This window comes from Pongo abelii, chromosome 14 (assembly GCF_028885655.2).
Source record: "Pongo abelii isolate AG06213 chromosome 14, NHGRI_mPonAbe1-v2.0_pri, whole genome shotgun sequence".
NCBI classification, from domain to species: Eukaryota; Metazoa; Chordata; class Mammalia; order Primates; family Hominidae; genus Pongo; species Pongo abelii.
Window position 1 is genome coordinate 40095772 of NC_071999.2, and position 24315 is coordinate 40120086.

General features: G+C 35.4%; 1 protein-coding gene across 6 annotated transcripts in view; it reads left to right on the top strand.

The window, feature by feature from the left end:
• NBEA (neurobeachin) overlaps positions 1 to 24315 on the top strand; it is a 747382-nt gene that overhangs the window by 210103 nt on the left and 512964 nt on the right. For all 6 annotated transcript variants that reach the window (XM_054528904.2, XM_054528905.2, XM_054528908.2 and 3 more), the window contains 6 exons: positions 12918 to 12999; positions 13227 to 13350; positions 14221 to 14413; positions 16157 to 17173; positions 18897 to 19114; positions 21523 to 21676. In XM_054528904.2, the coding sequence (XP_054384879.2) occupies positions 12918 to 12999; positions 13227 to 13350; positions 14221 to 14413; positions 16157 to 17173; positions 18897 to 19114; positions 21523 to 21676 (1788 nt within the window). The remainder of the gene's footprint in view (positions 1 to 12917; positions 13000 to 13226; positions 13351 to 14220; positions 14414 to 16156; positions 17174 to 18896; positions 19115 to 21522; positions 21677 to 24315) is intronic.

Genomic DNA, 24315 nt, shown 5'->3' on the forward strand with positions numbered 1-24315 from the left:
TTTTTTATCACTTCCAACAAATGGAACAATTTTGGGTTCAGTATTTTCTAGGAAGTATGTATACTACCTCACAGAGTGGCTACTTTCATTTTTAAATGCTAGTGAAATGTTAGTAATGTCCCCTTACATTAACCTTAACTCTGCTTTCCTATAACTGATCTTCAGTGGTCCCAGTTCTTTTTCTCTAGCACAAGAGCTAACTGCCAGCATCCATTTTTGTATGGCTCTAAGTTAAGGATGCTTTTTATATTTCTAAATGGTTGAAAATAATCAAAAAAAGAATAATATATGAGTTGTAAAATGTATAGGATTTTCAAATTTCAGTGAACACAGTCACACTCATTTGTTTAGCTGTTGCCTGTAGCTGCTTTTGTGCCACAACCAGAGAGTTAAAGAGTTGTAACAAGAATATTTGTTATGCTCTCCTCACCTTGCACTGTCACTTGGCAAACTAGGAATTACAGTGATGTATTACCTCAACAGTGTTTCATGTACCACTTGTATTGCCAAACCTAAGTTTTCTGCTTTTAAATACCAGTGCATACCCATCATGTCAAAACAAGAAAAGAAAAGTGGATTTTTAATTTCACACTTTGAAATACAGCAGAGTGTAGATTATTTTATTATAGATTTAGATGGCAAGGCCTTGTGTCTGTTATACAAGGGCATTATAGTCATGCTAAGAGAAAACTTACAGGTACTACTAAATATCCATAATGTTATTCCTAACTCAGAAGAGCAGTGGTCAGAAAACATTAAACAGAATATCTCATCATTGTAGATTTCTTTATGAAAGTGTTTTAAAAATAAAAATGAGAGACATTGAGAAAGGCAGATGCCAAGCTTCTGAATGGAATTGTACTATAATTTTGAATTAACCTGTAATCTCAGCTACTTGTGGGGCTAAGGCAGGAGGATTGCTTGATCCCAGGAGGTCTGCTTGATCCCAGGAGGTCAAGTCTGCACTGAGCTGAGATCGCGCCACTGCACTCCAGCCTGAGTGACAAAGTGAAACCCTGTCCCCTTCAAAAAAAAAAAAAAACAAAAACAAAAACAAATTTACACTTCTCTAATACTTGTTTCTTTTCATGTAAGCCATGGAACAGATCAGGTCAATTGCAGATTTTGCACAGTCGTCAAACAGGATACGTTTTACATTTTTAAATGATGGGGGAAAAAGAGTATTTTGGGATATGTTCAATTATATGAAATTCAAATTTCAGTCTCTGCAAATAAAAGTTGTTGTTTGGGTTCTGTTAAGGAAAAGTACAGAGATTTATTGCAAAGAGAAAAGTACACACTCAGGAAAGGGGAGTGTGGGTATACTTAAGATAGAGTTGCATGCAAGGGTTTTTGGGGCTGCTACCTTTATGAGTTTCTTCTAACCAAGGGATGGATGGAATATTCATAAAGATTACTGTAAAAGGGTAGATATTTCTCAGAACTGCAATGCTATCTAGTTTTACTCCAAATTTGGGTGTTCCTGGAACCATTATGGCGCTGGTGAGTGTGTGATTTAGTATGTCAGTGAGTGTATAATGAGGTCCTAGGTGAAGCTCCATCAAAGCCAGTGCCATACTGGGTACAGTTAGGCTTAGTTATCTTGGCTCTCATCCTGGCTTTTCAGGGTCTTATCAGCCCCTAGTTTCTGAAGCTATTTCAACAGTTTCCTTTTGCTAGTCATGTGAAACTGCTGCCTGGAGTTTTTTATTCTCCTGCAACCACCCTTATTATTCCTGTTTCATTTCCCCTTCCCCTTCAGAGATTTCCATCTCTTATTCTTATGGGTTGATGAGGGAGAAGGTCGGTCTTCTTTATCTACTTCCTGCTGATTAGAGATGTTGGCCCTGCCTGGCAAGGGCATGGAAATCTTTGACTGCCTGGCCTGAGGGTTCTAAGGGTGAGTCATCAGGAGACTCTGAATCCAAGGCAAGGATTGGAATCATTGCATGACCATCATTTTGACATGGAACTGTTGTAATGTAAAAGACACAAAATTTACAAGGAGGTTAAACAAGTAAGGACAAAGATTCATAGTAATAAGAGAGCTATTAAAGGTCGAAGGAAAGAACCATGTCACAGTTGGTAAGTATCCTTTGATGGAGTCCCAGATGGTTTGAGCAGTGGGATTATATTGAAATTATGTAGCCAGGTAGCCTGTTAGTAAATCTTTTGAACTTTCAGTTCAGCTAATCCTGAATTGTTAATATAAGAACAACAGATGTGGTTTATTACTGTGCAAACCCCTCTTTGTTCAGCCAGAACATAAAGCCTCTTGTTGTTTCCTTGACCATTCAAGAAGTTCATGCTTTAGACCTGTTAGAGCTTCATACAGTAGCTTAGCAATGAGCCTAAATCCTGGGATCAAAATTTTGCAAATTCCTGTCATACCCAGGAAAGTTTTGAGTTGCTTCTTCGGTTGTAGAGGCCTGACCTTTAAGATAGCTTCCTTTTGTTCGATGGACATGGTGTAGTTTCCTGGGCTTAGGATGTACCCCAGATATTTTACTTCCAGTTTAGAAGTCTGGGCCTTGGGTGGAGAGACTGGATACCCTTTCTCCCAGGAAGTTTAGAACTTGAATAACATTCTTATCTGAGGCCTCTTTAGTGGGTCTGCATATAAGGATGTCATCCACATATTGGCGTGTGGCTTCCCTTTCTGGCTCTAGTTCCCTTAATTCTCTTGCCAAGGCATTTCTGAACAAGTGATGGCTATCCCTAAAGTCCCGAGGCAGTACAACCCAAGTATACTGCCAGGAAATACTATTTTCAGGATTAGTTCACTCAAAAGCAAACAAATAGTGAGAGTCAGGGCACAAAGGGATACAAAAGAAAGCATCCTTAAGATCTAATATCATTAACCAATTGGTGTCTTCTGATATTTGGGTAAATATGGTAGAAGGATTTGGCACTTTAGGATGTAAGGGAATTACAGCCTGATTAATGGTTCATAAGTCTTGAACTAGACAATATTCTTCATTTTGTTTTTGGACAGGGAGGACAGGACTATTACAAAGAGACTGACGTGGAACTAGGAGGCCATGTTTTAAAAACTTCTTAATTACATGTTAGAGTCTTCACCTGGCTTCTTGTGTGAGGAGATATTGATGCTTATGTGGGAAATTATTTTTGTCTTTTAAAGAGATGATCACTAGCTGACCATGTATTACTTTGCCAGGAGTTTCTTGGTCTCATACTTGTGGTTCCATTTCCAGATCTTACTTTGGAAGGAATCTTCTGTTTGTCTGATACTGGTATCGAAAAAACAAGCATTGCCAATACTTGAAAGAAATGTTTCCCAGGGCCTGATAAACATAAAGTGACTCCAATTGTGGCCAGGAAATCCCATTCCAATAAAGAAATGGGACATAGAGTTTTGTAGGCTGCAGCTCAGGGGTAAGGTAAAGTGTTTTGATATTGGAGTGTCATCAACACCCATGACAATGCAGTTATTGGAAGATAAGGTCCAAGAGTGGCCTTTAGGACAGAGTAACTTGCCCCTGTATCAATTAAGGAATTAATATTCTTTCCTGCCATGTCGAGTCACCCAAAGCTCCTTAGTTGTGATGACCATGCTTTTGTGGGAGCCTCCAGGAACCTTGGGTCCCTTCAGTCCTCAGTTATAACCATTATGGCATAAAGTTTCCTTCTCTCCCTTTGGAGCTGAGGGCATTCCCTTTTCCAATGGCCTTCCTGCTTGTAGTGAGGACAGGGTCTGGTTGTGCTCCCTTGGCTGGGGCAGTTATTGCCCCTGTGTCACAGCTCCCCATACTTGAAGCAGCAGCCATTACCTTTTAAGTTTTCTGGTAGGTCTGCTTGGTCCATGGGTGAAGCGTCCCTCTGGGTGACCCTGAGGTTGCAGGATGCTGCTTATAGTGACTGCTATCATTTGGGCCTGCTGCTGTCTCATTGTTTGCCATGCTAGGTCCTTTCAGCATATTCAGCCCTATTATTGAATACCACGAAAGCCACATCAAGCATTTGATTAATAGGCATTTGGGATCCCAAAGCCAATTTCTGTGGTTTTCTTCTGATGTCAGGTGCTGACTGGCTAATAAAGTGTGTCCCAAGTAAAGTTTGGCAAGCATCAGTATCAGGGTCAATGTTAGTATATTTTCTTAGGGCTTCCACAAGGCATCTCTGGAACAAAGCTGGGTTTTCATCCTTTCTTTATTTCCCTTATTTTATCATAGTCCACAGGCTTGGTGTTACATTTTTTCATTCCCTTCACTAAACAAGTCACCATATGATTTCTTTTTCGTAGATCAACTTGGCCCTGTTGATAGTTCCAGTTGGGGTCATTGTTAGGCACAGATGTGGCCCCCATACCATATTCTTCAGAGTCCCCAGATGACAGATTGTTAGCATAAGCCTGGGCCTCTGCCCAAATATGCTGCTTTTCTTCAGGGGTGCAACACATGGACAAGATGATATGAATATCTCCCCAAGTTAACTCAAATGAGAGTGAGAAAGCCCAGAATTCCTTCATGAATTTAGTTGAAAATCAAAGGTACATGCACCTGATGAATGATCCCAGCATCCCCACTGGCTACCTCCCTAAGTAGACATAGCTTAGAATGGTCCCTTAGGAGGGTAGGAAACACCACTGCAGGTGATCCCAGCAGGGCTCAGTTCCCTTGGTAGGGAAGGTTATATAGGATGTTAAGGAGGCGGACTAGTAGGAGTCTGGGTGCTGGAGACAGTGGAACTAGAAGACTGAGGAGTTAAAGGTGGAGCTGGGTAAGAGGGAGAAGCTGTGGGTGCCAGACTGTGTCTGGGTTAGGAGGTGAGGGAAGGCTCTGGATTAGTTATTTGATATTTCCTAATTCCAACTAATTAGTTTTTTGATATTTTCCAAAAGGGGATCATTTAGGATATCTGGTTCCTCATTTGGTTCCCTTAAAGGAAAGGGTATGAGTATAACAGAGGCGGGAATTCCTACAAAGCTCAGAGTTTTGATAAAGAGCTATGAAGGCCTGTACATAGAATATTTGAGTCCATTTCTTCTGATGTTCACAAAAAACGATCTAATTACAAGATGGTATTAAAATTTAGGGTCCTGTTCTTTGGCTGTTGCATCCCATTTTCTGAAAGAGAGTTAGTTACCCTTGGCTTTGACTTGTTCTTGGGACAACGGACTGCCAGTGATTCTAAAATGAGGCTGATGATGCTCCAGGCTGGCTCATCATAAAGATAATACTGGTGGGCTGGGCGAGGTTTCCAAACACTGGTGGGACCTTGACCCCAGCTGGTGTTCAGGCTCTTGATAATAGGAGTTCAAGGATGAGTCACAAAATAGTGATAGCATGGGGATTTCTTGCAAAGAGAAAAGTACAAACTCAAGAAAGGGGAGTGTGGGTGGACTCAAGAGAAAGAGTTGCATGCAAGGGGGGTTAGGGCTGCTTCCTTTATGCACAAATAAAGTTTTATAGAACATAACTCATTAAGTAAATTCCTTTGGTCACTTGACACTACAGAGTTGAGTAGTTGTAATGGAGATTATATGATCCACAAATCTTAAAATACTATCTGATCTTATCTATAAAAAGTTTGCTGACCACTGCTCTACAGCAGCACAGAGAAATTTAACTCCCCTTTGTTGTTCTTTTTATTACAAGCTGTATTATAGTCTTCTGTCAGAATTAATATTCATCATTGCAAAAATTTGGAAAATGTAGAAAAGCACCAAAATAAAATTTAGCAAATACTGATTAATACTTAAGAATATATACATATTTCTCAACTCATACACATATGCACACAGAACTTTTATAAAATGTTATCGTAAATATGGTTTTCTTATCCAGCTTTTTACACCTATAATTACAAATATATTTATCACAAAATATTTATCTATAGCTGGGAAGGCAAACTCTTCTGGTAAAGGGACAGATAGTAGTATTTCAGGCTTTGTGGGCTATGCAGTATCTGTCACAACTACTCAAATCTGTTGTAGCTCAGAAGCAGCCATAGACAGTATGAACCAGACAGGCCGTGTACCAGTAAAACTGTGTTACAGAAACAGGTGGCAGGCTAGATTTGGCCCACAGGCCATAGTTTTCTGACCCCTGCTCTATAATATTACTTTTAACTACTTGATTTTTTCTCTATTTTATCAGTAAATTTAAGAGTGGCTGCTCTTTAGATTAGTGAAGAAATCTACTGACTACTCTGAATTGTTTGTTTGTTTCTGAGCTTAATATTCCCACTTTGTGTCAATCATTCCACAAATCACAAGATTAGTAGACCATGCCTTTCTGAACAATGCCTTTTTGAATTATAGTAGTGTTTTAATATTGTTTCAATATTTGGCATACAGAACTGAATAAGTACCAACGTAATGGCTTTTCCCTATGCAGAGTATAATGAGGTCATTTTCTTTCTTTATTCTGATATTGTATTTCCCTCGTCATATTTTTTATTGGGCACTTCTTATGACAAACATGGCAAATTCTTTATGTACATTGTTTCAGATCTTATAACTACCCTATGATAATGGTATTTTTATTGCTTGTTAAAACAGACAAACTAAGATTCACAGGTTAAGTAATTTGCTGTATGTCATGCCACTAATAAATAATCATAAAATAGGTAGGTTCCATGATATATATGCATAATGCAAAAATGTCAGAATCTCTCCTCAGTTGACAGCATTAAAGTCCTCCTCTTAATCAAAACCTGTTACAATATCAGATTAGGCTTCTGAAGGCCAGTGCCTAACATTGATGAACGTGTGTTTATGTTTTGATTTTTTGGACCTACTAATTGGTTTGGTCAATGATGCCTGTGTAAGTTTTTAATCATTGTTTTACCTATGTGAATTTTTGAGCATCTGCTTATTTTGACCTCTTATCCATAATAGAGAGTCTGAGTAGTCAGTGAAACTTTATATTGAGTGTAGCATAATAACATAATATGTTGAATTTGAAAAACCATTGTGTTGTAGTACTAACCTTTAAATAAGAAAATTTCATATGCATGTATACACACATATATATATTTCTATTAAGTCTTCCTGAAATGTGACTCAGCACAAGTACAGCAGCATTTTTACCCACCACCTATACTCCTGTATATTCCTAGTATCCAGATTTTGGTCTCTAGTGATATTCTACACAAAACAAAGGCAACTAATTGCTGTTCCTGTGTCTTAGATGAGGAAAACTCAAGATAAGTTTGAATTCTCTGATACTGGATATGGGATGAGGCAGAGCTCCTGAAATGATGAAGGAACCAACTTACAGGCCTCTGACCAATTTTAGTAGTAATACTTGTTTTTAAAATAGAATACTGTTTATGGTTACTTTAAATAATTTTTTCAGGGACTTTGAGTTTATAATGAACCCATATTCTAAAAAGAAAAGTTTATGTAAGTGTATGAAATGCCAAAAGAGAGAGATGATAAATGATTGGTTATCATTGTTAATCCTACAAAATAGCAGAAAGAGTCTTCAACATAAGCTTTAATACTACTGCCAAACCAAATTTTATTATCAGAATGACAGGACAGTGGATTACTGTTTCTGGATCACCAGAGTTTAAACATTACATCTTTTGCTGTGTCACATCTAGTTGCAAAAAGATTAACTTGTGTGATGGGTATCAATTTAATTTTTGTTAACATAGTAAAGGAAATTTAACTGAAAAAGGAAATCGCTTCCAGACTTGCTGCTTAGGTTTAATTCATCTTGTTAGCATCAACCAGGTTTTGTACTCTTAGCAAGAATTAGTTGTTTGATAATCCAGAGTTTGAAATGTTTTTTTAATCTTCATTTTCTTTTTTGAGTTTGGGGAAATCACCTTAATCTCAGCAATGCATCAGAATAAATATTACTACAACTCTATGAATGTGTAAAATTAAGTGCAGAAATAATAAAGAACCAACTTATGGTGTTGATAATGATATTTTAGACTAGAGTTGAGTAGAGTAGAGTTGAGTAGAGGGGAGGGGAGGGGAGGGGAGGGGAGGGTATAGGAGGCCAGGCACAGTGACTCATGCATGTAATCCTAGCACTTTGGGAGGCTGAGGTGGGTGGATCACTTGAGGTCAGGAGTTTAAGACCAGCCTGGCCAACATGATGAAACCCTGTCTCTACTAAAAATACAAAAAGTTTAGCCTAGTGTGTTGCTGTTTACCTGTAATTCCAGTTACTTGGGAAGCTGAAGCAGAATAGCTTGAACCTGGGAGGCAGAGGTTGCAGTGAGCTGAGACTGTTCTACTACACTCCAGCCTGGTCGACAAAGCAAGACTCTTGCTCTGAAAAAAAAAAAAAGAAATTTGTTATTTTAACAAATGTTTTTTGAAGTCTTATTAGGATAAAGACTATGTTATAGTGACCTTTGAAGCTTTTAAGTTTGATAAGATGCTTGTAATATAATAAACAATAAATTTGAAGTCACAGGCCAGGCGCGGTGGCTCACGCCTATAATCCCAACACTTTGGGAGGCCGAGGTGGGCGGATCACCTGAGGTTGGGAGTTCGAGACCAGCCTGACCAACATGGAGAAACCCCATCACTACTAAATATACAAAATTAGCCAGGCATGGTGGCGCATGCCTGTAATTGCAGCTACTCAGGAGGCAGAGGCAGGAGAATCGCTTGAACCTGCAAGGTGGAGGTTGCAGTGAGCCAAGATTATGCCATTGCACTCCAGCCTGAGCAAGAAGAGCGAAACTCTGTCTCAAAAAAAAAAAAAAAAAAAATTAAGGCACAAAATCAGATTTTTAGCAGGACATGTCAGACAACATTGTATAAGTTGTGAAGATGTAAAAATCTATCTTGATTATTTTGAAAACAAAAAAATTAATAAATTATTTATGTGTATAGTTTTCTGAGGTGAATTTATTCTGTAGGATATATACTAAGAAGTGAGTTAACTTTAATGGACCTCTTTTTGAAATTACTCAAAGCTATTTTATATACATATTATTTAGGAATTGTAATATTTATAAAACTTGTGTTTTACATTCTATTTGTATCTTTAGTTTTGCTTTGTTACTCCATCTCTAAATTATGAGTAATTATGTTTTCCTTTTGTTAATGATTTGTAGTACTCTCTAATACACTTAAGAATTGTTTGATTTTAGAATATGTTTTCTGCAGGCAAAACAAGTAGATTTTTATGTTTAATACACTTGTAAATCTCAACAATAATATCTGTTTCATTACTTCATTGTGATACAATTTTTGCTTTATGGGTTCTCTTTGCATACTCTTCCCTTAATTTAGTTAAACATGTAGTGGTGACACAAGGAGCCAAATGTAAGATCTTATAACCTAAATGAGAGCTTTGTTCCTTATAGTAATAACTAACCAATTTAAAGGAAAACATATATTTTTTAAATTAACTGTTTCTATAAGGATATAACAATTTATGAATGCAATCATTTTACAAGTTAGTCAGCTTTAAAACTAAGTACTTAATAATCAAAGTTTTTCTCAAAATTATAGAATCTCAGAGGTGGACAGTATGTTAGATACCATCTTATTCAAACTTTCTCTTCACAGAAAAAAAAAATCACAAAGTTAGGTAGCTTGTCCAAACCTGTAAAAATTCTCTGACCCAAATACAGTGGCAGTTAGATGCAACAGCAGGATTAATAGTTTGCCTTTTTTTTACCACCCCATCTCAAAAAGTTGAGCCTACTAATATTACAAAATTTATGCATGATGAAACTGGGGAGCAGGTGCATCAGAAAGATAGCTTCTGTAGCCCCTGCTTCAGCTTAAAGTTCTGTAACACATGAATTGCAAAATAATTCCATTTATAAAATGAAATTTCAGTGTGTAATGCTGGGCTCAGGTGTATCTCTGTAAATAGCATATAAAGTTACCTCCATGCTTATGATTCATTATTGTTTCCCTCCCTGTCGATTACCTGTATTATAGCCACTGGGGACATGTGGCTGTTGAACACTTAAAATGTGGCTGGTATGAATTGAGATGTGCTCTAAGTGTTAAATACACATTGGTTTTCATGTCCATATCCAGCTCTGAACCTCTGTACAATTTTGTTTTAGTGGGGGTTTGGGGTTACTATGCATATCTCTTACCAATCCAGTCAAACCTTTGGGGCCCATCTTGAGCCCTGCTCTTTCATTAAAATGTTTGGGTCTACATTCATCTCTTTTTATTTATATCTCATTATTCCCTTTCTCCCTTTTTAAACTTATATAGGTTCTTTTTTTTTTCTTTTTTTCTTTTTTTTTTTTTTTTTTTGAGACGGAGTCTCACTCTGTCGCCCAGGCTGGAGTGCAGTGGCGCAATTTCGGCTCACTGCAAGCTCCGCCTCCCGAGTTCACGCCATTCTCCTGCCTCAGCCTCCTGAGTAGCTGGGACTACAGGCGCCCGCCACCAAGCCCGGGTAATTTTTTGTATTTTTTAGTAGAGACGACGGGGTTTCACTGTGTTAGCCAGGATGGTCTCAATCTCCTGACCTTGTGATCCACCCACCTCGGCCTCGCAAAGTGCTGGGATTACAGGTGTGAGCCACCGCGCCCGGCCACACAGGTTCTTAATGATAGTCTATCATGTTTTGTTACTTAATTGGGGCATGCATTTATGCCTGCCTCCAGAACAATAATTAAATAAATTGCTACTAGAAATGAAGTTGCACCTAGCAGTGTATTTTCAGTCTCCAAATATTTAGCAGAGGGAGGGCACATAACTGGTTATTAATAAATACATGTTGAATTGAGTTTCTGAGTATATATTTGTCATTTAAAAAACCCTTATATTTTAATATGTTATAGTTTTCAAAGCACTTTCACATATGGAGCTTTATTTAATCTTCCTAGCAGTTTTATTAGATAGGCAAGGCAGTTATTCTTTTCATTGTTAGATGATAAAGTAGGGACTTAAAAAGACAATATAAAAACTGGTGACACTTTTGTTTCCTGTGCAATGTGATTTCTTCTCTTTTGGTTGAAAACACTTTAACTGTCATGGGAGAGTTAGGTCCTGGTTTCCTTTAAGCTCGTCTGAAGTTATTTTGAATCCTTTATTTATAACCACGATTTTCTTGGATCTCATCCACTGGGCTATAGGTACACACTAGGGTCTTTGGGGCAAGTTGTTGTGAAAACTCCTTATACGTATATACCAAGCAATAAGTGATTGCTCTTTAGTATATGATTTTCAAAGAAATTTTATCTCATGTCAACTCCGTTTGATTAGGAGTGCATGTATGGGGTCCTTTGTTTAGAAAGTTGTGAAACACTGTTTAGTTTTAACAAAGAAGTGTTTAGTTTCATCAGAGGTATGAGAATGAGGGCAACAGGGATAATTAAATGCTATATTATTTAATAAAATAGGTCAGTTTTTATTTCAGGTCAATATCTTTTTTATGAACATTCCTAATATACTTATGTAAGTGTCCTGTCTTAGTCTGAGCAGAAAGGGAAGGAAAATCAAACTTCTGGATGTTGTGGTCCTTTTCTAATCAGAAGAGACCATCCCTCTCTCTCAATTTGCTTTTTCCATCTTCAGCTTCTACAATATAGCTATGTTCAATTGTCCTTTCAACTAACATTGGTGGTTTTGCAGCAGTTTTTGTACTTGACTTAGGTTTAACTGTTTATTCAGAATTTGCCATGTTAAAGCTAAACAGGACATTAAATCACAGATATAAAATGATGTCTTTATTAAATATAACCTCATTGGGTTTATGTAAGAGATAAACACAAGCTCAAGCCTAAAATACAGTGAGCAGTCATACATACATTATTGATATATAATTAGGTTAGTTATTCTTTAACAAATATTTACTGAGTGCTGTTGTGTGTCAGGCATTAGTGCTGATTACTAGGAATATAACAGTGAAGATGATGTTCAAAATCCTGCTCCCACATTTTAGTGGGAAAGTTAGTAAACGTTTTAGAATTTTCTCTTTCCTTTATTTGGTCATTTTTTTGTATTTGAAAGAAATAATTTAAAAAACTCATTAGTAAATGACAACGAGCCACATTATTAGGAAGAACTTTCCCTTGTCACACTTATTGAAGTAGGGGCCAGATGTGGTGGCTCATGCGTTTAATCCCAGCACTTTGAGAAGCTGAAGCAGGAGGATCGCAGGAGCCCAGCAGTTCAAGATGAGCCTGGGTGATAAAGTGAGACCCCATCTTTACCAAAAAATGAGAAAAATAATCAGCTGAGTGTGGTGGCATGAACCTGTAGTCCCAAGGCAGGAGGATCGCTTGAGTCCAGGAGTTGGAGGCTGCAATGAGCCGTGATTGTGCCACTGCAGTCCAGACTGGGGGTACCGTAGTGAGATTCTGTCTCTAAAAAAAAAAAAAAAAGTAGTTCATAAATAATTTTATGAACACTGAAAAGGCATTTCAAACAATAAATTCATTAATTTCCTAATCTTTCCTTCTATAGATACTGGTTCTGGTTTTGTATGTATAAATAATAAATAAAATTTGGTGAATACACAGTTAAAGAGTTTAGACGTATGTGGAATTCATTAAAAAGTCTCTTTAGGGCTGAGCACGGTGGCTAACACCTGTAACCCCAGCACTTTGGGAGGCTGAGGTGGGTGGATCATCTGAGGTCAGGAGTTCGAGAGCAGCCTGATCAATATGGTGAAACCCTGTCTCTACTAAAAATACAAAAAATTAGCCAGGCGTGGTGGCACATGCCTGTAATCCCAGCTATTTGGGAGACTGAGGGAAGAGAATCACTTGAACCCATGAGGTGGAGGTTGAAGTAAGCCAAGATTGCACCATTGCACTCCAACCTGGGCAACAAGAGTGAAACTCCGTCTTGAAAGAAAGAAAGAAAAAAGCCCCTTTAGAAGAGATGTTTCTTTTGGTTTGGACTGCATTGACATTTCTTTTGCAGGTTCATTGTATATCTATATTTTGCAGTTATGATTTAAATTGTTTTCTAAATGAAGTTCAAATTCTTCATCTTTCAGATCTTGACAGAACAAGTATGTACTCAGGTCGTACACAAACCACATCCAGAGCCAGATTCTACAGTGAAAATTCAGAATCCAAGTGAGCAAATGGCAGTTCTTTATTGTATTGTGGTAGGCGCATGGCAACACATGAGACTAAATCAAAACTTTTCCTAACCCCTTAAATCATTATGGTGTTTACCTAGTTCATGACAATTTTAACTCACCTTTTATAGTGTTAAGTATTTATTTGAAAGTCGGTAATACTTTTTGAGTTGAACATAGGATATGGTTACAAATCTTCAAGTTTTTTTTCTTTGTTTACAGTGATTCTTAAAGTGGTGGCAACTTTGTTAAAAAACTCTACACCAAGTGCAGAGCTGATGGAAGTTCGTCGTTTATTTTTATCTGATATGATAAAACTTTTCAGTAACAGCCGTGAAAATAGAAGGTAAGCAGTTTGGATACTATAACAACACTTTATTCCATAATTAATATTTTCTCTCTTTTAGATTTTCAATTCATTTCAAATCTTTTCCATATTGCTAAATACTTTTAATCATCAGAAAAGGCATTTTATGTTTCTTTGACATAATCTGTATTCAGTATTCTTCTATTTATTCTTATATTATTTTTATTTTGTTACATGGATATTATATTTTAATTGTATATATGAATATACAGATAAACTCATATTTAGAATGTAATATCCCTTTTAGTGGTACCTGTCTATCACCAATGGAACTTTCCGTTGTAATTGTGTTGGATTTCCCCATTTTCATCTATGCTTCCACCCCATTTTTCTTATGGCTGATTGTTGTGCATTTTTAAGCTAGTTAGCTAGAACATGGGGTAGAGTCTGAGGCCATGAACTCTGGGGTAGTCATTGCCTGAGTCTATAATTTAACAAATATTGATTGAGTGCCCATTGTGTTCAGTGTAAGACCTTGTGCTACACAAGATAGTCTTAGTACACAGTCTCAGTACATTCCAGTGGGAAACAAAACCATAAAGCAATGATTAATTATAATGTGTTAAGTACATTGTCAGTGCTAAAGGTGGTGAGAAAGTAGAGAAGCAATAAGTAAATCTGACTGTGAAAGTTAGGAAAGTGATTTTGAATGATAATTAGGATTTTTCCTGGTAGAGAAATAAGAGAAAGTCATTCCAAGTATAGAATATATAATGTGCAGCATGACTGTACACCTTGCTTTACTGAGGTCAGATCATATTTTCACTATTTTATTTATCAAAGTTTCAAAATAGTAAATTCTAACTTAATTTGGATATTTTTAATGAGATCAAATTTTTTTCTCCCTAGATGCTTATTGCAGTGTTCAGTGTGGCAGGATTGGATGTTTTCTCTTGGCTATATCAATCCTAAAAATTCTGAGGAACAGAAGATTACCGAAATGGTCTACAATATCTTCCGGATTCTTTTGTATCATGCAATAAAATATGAATGGGGAGGCTGGAGAGTCTGGGTGGATACCCTCTCAATAGCCCATTCCAAGGTAACACGGGATTTAACATTTTAATATCATCAGAGTTATTGCGGTGGATTAAATGGCTACAAATATGCATCTGGTGCCATCTTGTGGGCATCTTAGATTTTGACAGATTCCTGTATCTCAGTTTTGTATTTTTTCCCTCAATGTTCATAGACTGTTAGAACTTGAAAGTGGCTTATAGATGAATTAATTCAAATCCCAAATTTATAAATTAGGAGTTTTATACCCAAAGCTGACCTACATCTGTTTTATAGCAAATCTGAGAACTTTAATCTGAGCCACTTGCTCTTTCAACTGGTTTTTGAAAGAATATTTTATGAAATAGTCTCTGAAATATACTTTTTAAGACTTTTTTTTAAGAAGTCAGATTTTTTTATTTCCAAGTGGATCATAAATACAGTGTTTAAGTTTAGTGGTATTTTAATTGCTTTATCTTTTCTTTATTTTTAATCTTAAAAATCTGTATGTCTATTTTAAGTATTTGATCTTTGGTAAAATGAAATGGTGAATTAAAGTGTACAAGTATAGACACATTAGATTCTGGAAATTCAGAGTTACGGGTTTCTCATCATGAAGTGTTATAGAAGAAGCATGCATGTTAGAAGTATGGCTTTTAATTTAGTGTGTGCCATAATTGAGTTTTGTGATTTTAGGAGACTCATTAAGTCTTCTTGAACATGAGTTAGAAAAAAAGGTTTAAAAGGATAGATAGTAAATATTATAGGCTGTGTGGGCTGTATAGTCTCTGATGCAGCTACTCAACTCTGCTGTTCAGTGTGAAAGACAATACATAATGTAAATGAATGATCATGGCTTTGTTTGAATAAACCTTTATTCACCCAAAGAGATGATAAGCAGTTTTGTCCCATGGGCCTTATGTTACCAACCCCCACTTTTGCGACTTGCTTTCTTCTTCTGTAAAATTAAGGGGATTTTTGTATTATGAGATATTATTTAAAGGATGGTCCCCCCAATCTAAAATTCTGTTAACTTATTTAAGTATACATTAATAGCACCCATGTCTGTAAGAGAAGGACTATGAACTTTAAAAACTATTAGAAAAGCTTTTGTTTCAATTATAAATTTACATTTTGTGAAGTATTGACACCTCAGATTTATCATTGCTTTAACAAATTTGAAAATAGCAAAGAAAAAGACATTGCAGGTCTTTGTGCAAAAAAAAGTATTCTGATTATTAATAAAGAAGCCTAAGTAAAGTAACAAATCCAAAACAGCTTATATAAGGATAAAACTGTGATGTTTTAATAGCTTGTAAATTTATATATTTAGTGATATGTGTGAATTTTTTTAACATCAGTTGTTGGGAAAGGTGCACATATGAGCAATAGATGGTGAAAACCGACATAGTAATAGTACTTTGGATATTGTATATTATTAGCTGCTTATTCTCTGTTTAAGCTTACATAAATATGTGGAAGTTAACTGGCATATTAGGTTTGGGTAACATTGAAATACTTAGCCTAAAAGAAAATAGCTTTTAATATTGCTGAGTTATCTGTGTGATTTTGGCAATCCTTATAATAAATCATATATAGCTGTATTTATTGATTATTTCCAGTTCCTTAATGAAACTAAGCACTTGCTTTAGGACTAAAAAGTGCCAGCTTTGAAGTCTTAAACTTTCTGGCATTATTTTTTCTATTTCCACAATTTAATTTGTATTATTTAGTTTTTTCTTTTTGATATGTACAAAATGCCTTAATGTTTTCTTTACTTATTCCTAAGGTCACTTATGAAGCTCATAAGGAATACCTAGCCAAAATGTATGAGGAATATCAAAGACAAGAGGAGGAAAACATTAAAAAGGGAAAGAAAGGGAATGTGAGCACCATCTCTGGTCTTTCATCACAGACAACAGGAGCAAAAGGTGGAATAGAAATTCGAGAGATTGAAGATCTTTCACAAAGCCAGAGCCCAGAAAGTGAGACCGATTACCCTGTCAGCACAGATACTCAAGACTTACTCATGTCAACAAAAGTGTCAGATGATATTCTTGGAAATTCAGATAGACCAGGAAGTGGTGTACATGTGGAAGTACATGATCTTTTAGTAGATATAAAAGCAGAGAAAGTAGAAGCAACAGAAGTAAAGCTCGATGATATGGATTTATCACCGGAGACTTTAGTAGGTGGAGAGAATGGTGCCCTTGTGGAGGTTGAATCTCTGTTGGATAATGTATATAGTGCTGCTGTTGAGAAACTCCAGAACAATGTACATGGAAGTGTTGGTATCATTAAAAAAAATGAAGAAAAGGATAATGGTCCATTGATAACATTAGCAGATGAGAAAGAAGACCTTCCCAATAGTAGTACATCATTTCTCTTTGATAAAATACCCAAACAGGAGGAAAAACTACTTCCTGAACTTTCTAGCAATCACATTATTCCAAATATTCAGGACACACAAGTACATCTTGGTGTTAGTGATGATCTTGGATTGCTTGCTCACATGACCGGTAGTGTAGACTTAACTTGTACATCCAGTATAATAGAAGAAAAAGAGTTCAAAATCCATACAACTTCAGATGGAATGAGCAGTATTTCTGAAAGGGACTTAGTGTCATCAGCTAAGGGGCTGGAGTATGCTGAAATGACTGCTACAACTCTGGAAACTGAGTCTTCTAGTAGCAAAATTGTACCAAATATTGATGCAGGAAGTATAATTTCAGATACTGAAAGGTCTGACGATGGCAAAGAATCAGGAAAAGAAATCCGAAAAATCCAAACAACTACTACGACACAAGTAAGCTACCTTATATGAGTTCTAGAAATAAATAAAAATGCATTGAATAGATAGAGTTGTTAGCACCAAAACAGAGTAATTTCTTATCAGTTACTTCATGTTTATATTGAATTATAGTATAATAGTAATTTATGGAACTAAATAGTGTATAATTTCATGTATATAAGAAACTAAAAATATCTCAATTATATTTCCAACTCTGCCACATTCTTCTGTCTAACTTTGCTCAACCTCTCTGGGCCTAAGTTTCCTTATCTAGTACAAGAGGTTGTACTAAAGGATGACCTTTAAGGTCTCTGCCAGTTCTAACATTTTATAACTCTGTGACTACATTTACACATTTTGTACTCAAGATCTTCATTCTGAATACTTGATTAATTTTAACCTTTTAAGCTTCAGGCCCAACCCTGTTCTGTGGATTATAGAAAAGAGGACTTGGAGCCCAGATTGAACTGATAAATGAAGGGGAAGGGAAAAGGGAAGTGTTATTTATCCAGTGCCTACTATGTTCCGGGCACTATGCTATATGTTTTCAGATTTAATCCTCACAACAACCCTGTGAGGTAGGTAATATGGCTGAGAAAAATTAAAATTATTAGCAGTGAGAATTTTCTGTTCAACCACATGAATAGAAATTAGTTATAAGACAATTAAAGACTCTTAGATCTGGTTGTTAGGAAATGTTAGTGCTTCAGTTTTGACCTCACTGGAATAAAGCTAAAAACAGATGATGTTTTCTGATATGGATTTTAATTGTTGAGCTCTGAGTTATGACTATTTCTTTATTTTCTAGGATAAATAATACCTTATGGTTAAGAGTTTAAGAAATAAGAATACATTTACCGTTAATGACTTGGGTTTTGTTATCCTCTGGGTGCCCCACTTGCCTTTTAATGTCATTGAAGATACATTGAATGTGTTTCCATTAGGTTTATACTATGAAGAGTAAACCATGCCTGTCTTGTGTCTTTGTACTCCAGTAAGAATCCTTCATAATATATCATGTGTGTGGGGAAAGTATTTTTATTTTTTCTCTAACTGCCAATTTCCATTTTTGTGGCAGTTGCATTGTAGTGATAATTGGCAGGAGATGAGAATATTGAATTAGATACAGATGTAAAATAAAGGAAAACATCGTGCATTGTTTATTGAACAATAGGCTCGCCTGTTGAACACTAGGCTTGCCTGTTTTTCATTTGGAGTTTATAGACATTTTTCTGGTTTGTTTTCTAAGTTATCAAATGCGTTTGTGTTTTTGAATTGAAGTACTGTAAGTGAAACAGACTTTAAAGTTAACTTGAAACTGTTCAAGTAATATTTTTTCTAATCTTGTGCTTTAGTTACAATTAGTTGTTGACATATATCCAGTGTACTTCACTTTGTATATGCACACTTCATTAAAGAAGTAATATGGTCTAATTTAAAGACTTTTAATGGAGTAAAGGGGTCTGGTTTTCAGTGTGAACTTTGGTGTTAAGTTTAGGTATTTGATTATCTTGCCTAGTTTCTGCACTAGTAAAATAAAAGCAATAATGGAGACTTCAGCCCAAAAAGTTTCCTGTGCAAGGAATTACCAGGTGAATAATATATGTGAAATATATTAAACTGCTAAAGTCATATGCTAAAGCATTAAAGCATTATTCACTTTACTATACTCACAGTTTCATTTTAAAATGAGGTATTTCTTTTGTATTCCACAAAAGTTCATCTTTTCCTTCTTTAGGCTGTGCAGGGTCGGTCTATCACCCAACAAGACCGAGATCTCCGAGTTGATTTAGGATTTCGAGGAATGCCAATGACTGAGGAACAGCGGCGCCAGTTTAGCCCAGGTCCCCGGACTACAATGTTTCGTATTCCTGAGTTTAAATGGTCTCCAATGCACCAGCGGCTTCTCACTGATTTGCTATTTGCATTAGAAACTGATGTACATGTTTGGAGGAGGTAGAAGTATTTCTTTTTTATAAATTAAAAGCAAATATTTAAAATCTGTCATTGCCTATTCTATTTGGTTTTGACAAAAGCAAAAATCTGCCTTGATTAAAGGAATTTCCACATTTTTCTTGTATCCTGTTTAAATTAATACCATGTACTAAATTTATTAGTGATAATATTATAATATATACTGTTTAAAGTTTAAAATCACCCTGTGACATGTGTATTCAGAGCCTGTAGTATTTAAGCAGTTAGTGGATATCAGTTCAAAGATGATAACTTAGACAACAAATCTACATAAATTAAACCATTGCCTTTCTAAATTTTCAATTTAATTTTTTAATAGTAAACGTGAAACAAATTAATTATGAGAGCACATTATTTACATAGGCATGAATACAATTAGGAAGTTGATGGTTATAAGTAACAAGGGCAACTTAAATGATCTAGCACAACATTCTTAGGAATGTTGGCTTCCATGCTTCTCCTCATTTTCCTTTTAGGATTCAAGGTGGCTGCTTCAGCTCCCAACATCAATTCATCATAAGAAACCTGCCCAAATTAAAAGGCAGAGATGACTCTTCTTCCTTCCTCTTCTTCCTATTTTTCCTCTGCCTCCTCTTCTTCTCTCTCCTCTTTCACTTTCTCTTTTTCTTCTCCTCTTTTCTTCTTTTTTTTAAAAGAAGCCTGTCAAGAAATTTCCCCCTTATGTCTCATGAGCCAGCAAGATCACATCCTCTTTCAAAATCAATCACCAGAAAAAGCAAATGGGATTATAATGACTGGCTTTTAGAGACTAATACTGGTTAATTACCTAGTAACTAGGGTTAGGCTAGTCTTTCCTATACCCAATCAAGCTCAATAATAAAATAAAATATAAAATGTGAGTTAGCAGGGAAAAAGTTATGACTGTTGTGGAAGAAGTCAATAAAGTCTGCCATAGAAAGATTTTACTTTTGATTTTATTTGATCAATTTGTTCTTAGACTACTCATATACTTTCATTGCTAATTGTTATATGATAAATTACCTAGAGATGGTAACTAAGGAAACCTAAATACCATGAAATACAATGCTATTAACATGAAGACCAATGTATGGAGATAAATTATGTAATTTAATAATTATAATATCAGTAGCCTCCAAGTGAGTGATACTCAGCTTTTTTTCCATCCACCTACTCTGTGTTTTTGTTTTCTTTAATGGGCTCTCATGAGATTACCCAAGTAGAATTTAATGTAATTTAAATTTTTTAAAGGTAACACTTTATTTTTAGGACAGGGAGAAACATCTTGAAATTTAAGATACACAGTAATAGATAATAATTCACAACTCTAAAAGGGTGAGAATTATTGACTCAATTTTGACCATGGAGTAATTTCTTTTATTTAATCTTATTTTTTTCCCATTAAAAAACAGTTCAGGCCAGGTGTGGTGGCTCACGCCTATAATCCCAGCACTTCGGGAGGCCAAGGCGGGAGGATAGCTGGAGCTCAGGAGTTCGAGACCAGGGCAAGACCCTGTTTTTATAAACATTAGCTAGGCGTGGTGGTGTCCACCTGTAGTCCCAGCTACTCGGGAATCTCCTGGGCCCAGGGAGGTTGAGGCTGCACTAAGCCATGATCCCACCACTACACTCTAGCCTGGGTGACAGCAGAGATCCTTTCTCAAAAAGAAAAAAAAAAATTATATTCTTGACTGACACCAAATGAAAGCAGGGTATTTTTTTGACATCTACATTGTATGTTATGTATGAGAACACTGTACTGTCAACTTGCTTTGAGATTTTTTTCCTTTTCTTATTAAATAAGTTCTTGAATTTGTACTGATTTATTTATACTCCCCTATCATGTCACTTCTTTAACAGTATACATTTTCAATGTGACTAGTCAAAGGTGGGGCTGAAGTCATTGGGGATGTGACAAATTGAAATTGCCTACAAAATAGAACTTTCAGTTAAATTTTTAGGTTTTCAGTTTCAAATTTTATTTATGGTTATGAAAATTTTGAATTGGTTCTATTTTGAGTTTCCATATTATTTTTAACATTAGACATACTTTTTATATTTAAAAGGTTTTGCCTTTCAAGAAAAAACAATCAGATTTGGCAAAATAAATATTTTTAGCCAAATTTGTTGAGTCAGTCATATGTCTTAGAATCTAGTACTGTATTTTTCAAGCAAAATAATAATATAATGAGTTAATATACTTGGACACAACAAAATCCTGTGGAGATGAATGCTTAGTTTTTGGTAATGTGATATCTCAATTATAAATTGCTTTATTTTATAATAATTTGATTTTAAATATGGCTAGCTCCTACAGTTCTATAATTTTTCACTTGTTATTCTCAGTAAATTGTCTAAGCTTTTCATTTAAGTAAGCCGAAACATACTCATTTCTGTTTTCTGTATTTTAGCCATTCCACAAAGTCTGTAATGGATTTTGTCAATAGCAATGAAAATATTATTTTTGTACATAACACAATTCACCTCATTTCCCAAATGGTAGACAACATCATCATTGCTTGTGGAGGAATTTTACCTTTGCTCTCTGCGGCTACATCACCAACTGTAAGTACTTTGCCTCCATCTAGTGGTTATGTTTTATAATTACATGTCTTGAGCATTTCAGTGGTGTTCTAGGCTGTAAACAGATTTTAACCAGACCTGTACTTTTTAGGGAAATTTTTAACTATTTAAATTTCTATTTCCACCACTTTTGTTTATCAGTGTTGGGTTCCACTTATGAAAATATTTCTCTGGTAATTCTGATGAATACTTCATCAGAAGAGTATTGCATTCTTCATCAAAGATATTGTATATCTCTTCAAATCTATAGTATAAATAAACTCTTAAAATCCTTGTTATTTAACATTTTATTTATTTACTGATTCAACATTTATTTTACAAAATCTAGCCTTGTCTTGATTTGTTTCTGTATAAAACATTGAAATGTGTTAATATAATACATTTTAAAGGTATTTAATGTTAATTGTGTATGTCATTTAAAATATAATAGGTCAATGTTAACTTTATATTTTAGTTGTCATTAAAAACAAAATCTTTGATTCATACCAAGACAGGCTCCATAGCTACTTGCTCAGATGGGAAAGAATATAGAATTTTGCTTCCCATATTACCCATGTTCTTGTTGCCGTATTAGAAACTCATCCTTAAGCTCAGAAAGCATACCTTTGCCAGAGGGAAATATTTCATTTTACTAAGATGTCTATTAGTTGGTGAGACACTGTTTCCAAGTTGATCTCTAAGTTTATTTCATCATTAACAAGCTTTTTCTATATGACTCTTTTTCTTACTGTTCTTTTGTTAATGCCACCACCATCACCAGAGCAGCCTTGAAACTTCAACATTAGCAGCCACAGGCTATATCCTCACACACTTTCCCCAGGCCTTACTCTTCTGTTTTATTCATGAATTTGCTCAAGAAGTCCACAAAGGGAAGCATTCCAGTTCAGAAGGAGGAATGCAACAGAGCAAGTCACCAGTAGGGCCTTAATCAAATTAGCAGCTGAACCAAGGAAATGGAGCTAAGAAGAACAGTATAAATGGTTGATGGTGTGTGAAGAGTGCAAGTATGCATACACCACTCCTTTTCTTTAATCTCTCTTTTCCTCTGGTGATTTATACCAAATTCTGGTAAATTGAGAGTTGTGTATGATTTTTAAATGCTTTCTAATAGTGAGACATAGAGGGCATTTTTTTCTTCTCTTTTCTTTTTTTTCTTCTTTTTTTTTTTTTGACAGAGTATCATTCTGTGACCCAGGCTGGAGTAGAGTAGGGCGATCTCAGCTCACTGCAACCTCCACCTCCTGGGTTCAAGCAATTCTTCTGCCTCAGCCTCCCAAGTAGCTGGGATTACAGGTGTGTGCCACCACACCCAGCTAATTTTTGTATTTTTAGTAGATATGGGGTTTCACTATGTTGGCCAGGCTGGTTTCAAACTCCTGACCTCAAATGATCTGCCTGTCTCAACCTCCCAAAGTGCAGGGATTACAGGCATGAGCCACCACTCCCGGCCAACGTGTTTTTTGTTTTATATATTGAAGACTGAATAAATCAATATTTTCTTTGTGACTTTTTCTTGATCATATAAATTGCATTTTATGTTTTATAAATTATCATTTGTTGTGAAGAAATTTTTAAAAGGTTGTATTGAAATTCACTTTGAAATGTAATAGTGAATGTTTTTAAATTTTGCATGGAACATAAAATGCTTCTTATGTAAAAAAAAAAAAAACAGTTTAGCAATAAGTTATTTAAATTTGTATAGGTTTAAAATATTCACATTACCAAATAGTTTTCCAAATTTTAAAAGCAAAAGATCTTTAACTATTAAGATAGAATATTAAAATAATGAAGTAAACTATAACATACATACTATTGCACCAGTCAAATTTGCTTATTTATTTTATGATGATTGTGCAGTAAAGATACTGACGCTTTGAGGTTGGCTTCCAAAATTATTACGATTAAATTTTGACCACTATAGTTTGGAATTTAAAATTATTTATTACCTAGACTATCTCAACAGACTTGAGAATTCATTCAATGATAGAAACCTTTGTTTATTTTCTCAATTTCTATATTTCTGTTATTTTGGCCCATTAACTGTTTGGACCTATGCCTGGCTGTACAACATACCTGATTTTATGTTTTTTGAATGAATTGCTTCCTTAAGAGAAATAGCCGAACCTGTCTCTCATTTTGTATCTGGTAGAACTATGATTGGTGCTGACTGCTGAATGTTGTTTTTCTATTATGAATGTTGTTTTTGTATTACTGGGTTGTATAATATTCTTGCTAGAAGTTGTAACGTAGCAGAGGGAAAAAGTTGGGAAAGAGGAGGTTGAATAATGAGGGAAATTAAACCTGAATATTTGGGCTTTTTATATTTAAATTTAAAGTGTAAAAAGCCAAAAGAGAATTTTGGAAGGGATAAGTGAAAAAAGGAAACATTGGTAACGTGAAGATTACTGAAAGGAAACATTGTCTTGTAAGTACTTTTAGAATTTTAATCCTAGATATATGAAGAGAGATGGAAACATTTGAAACTAAGGTTTGAGTGAGCTGGTAATTTTGTTTATATATATAGTTTTTCAGAATATTCTTATTATGTGCATTTTATGAAGAAATAGGAATAATAATGGTTTGTGGCAGTAGTTCGTAAACTTTTGTGTGTGGGGCCAGAT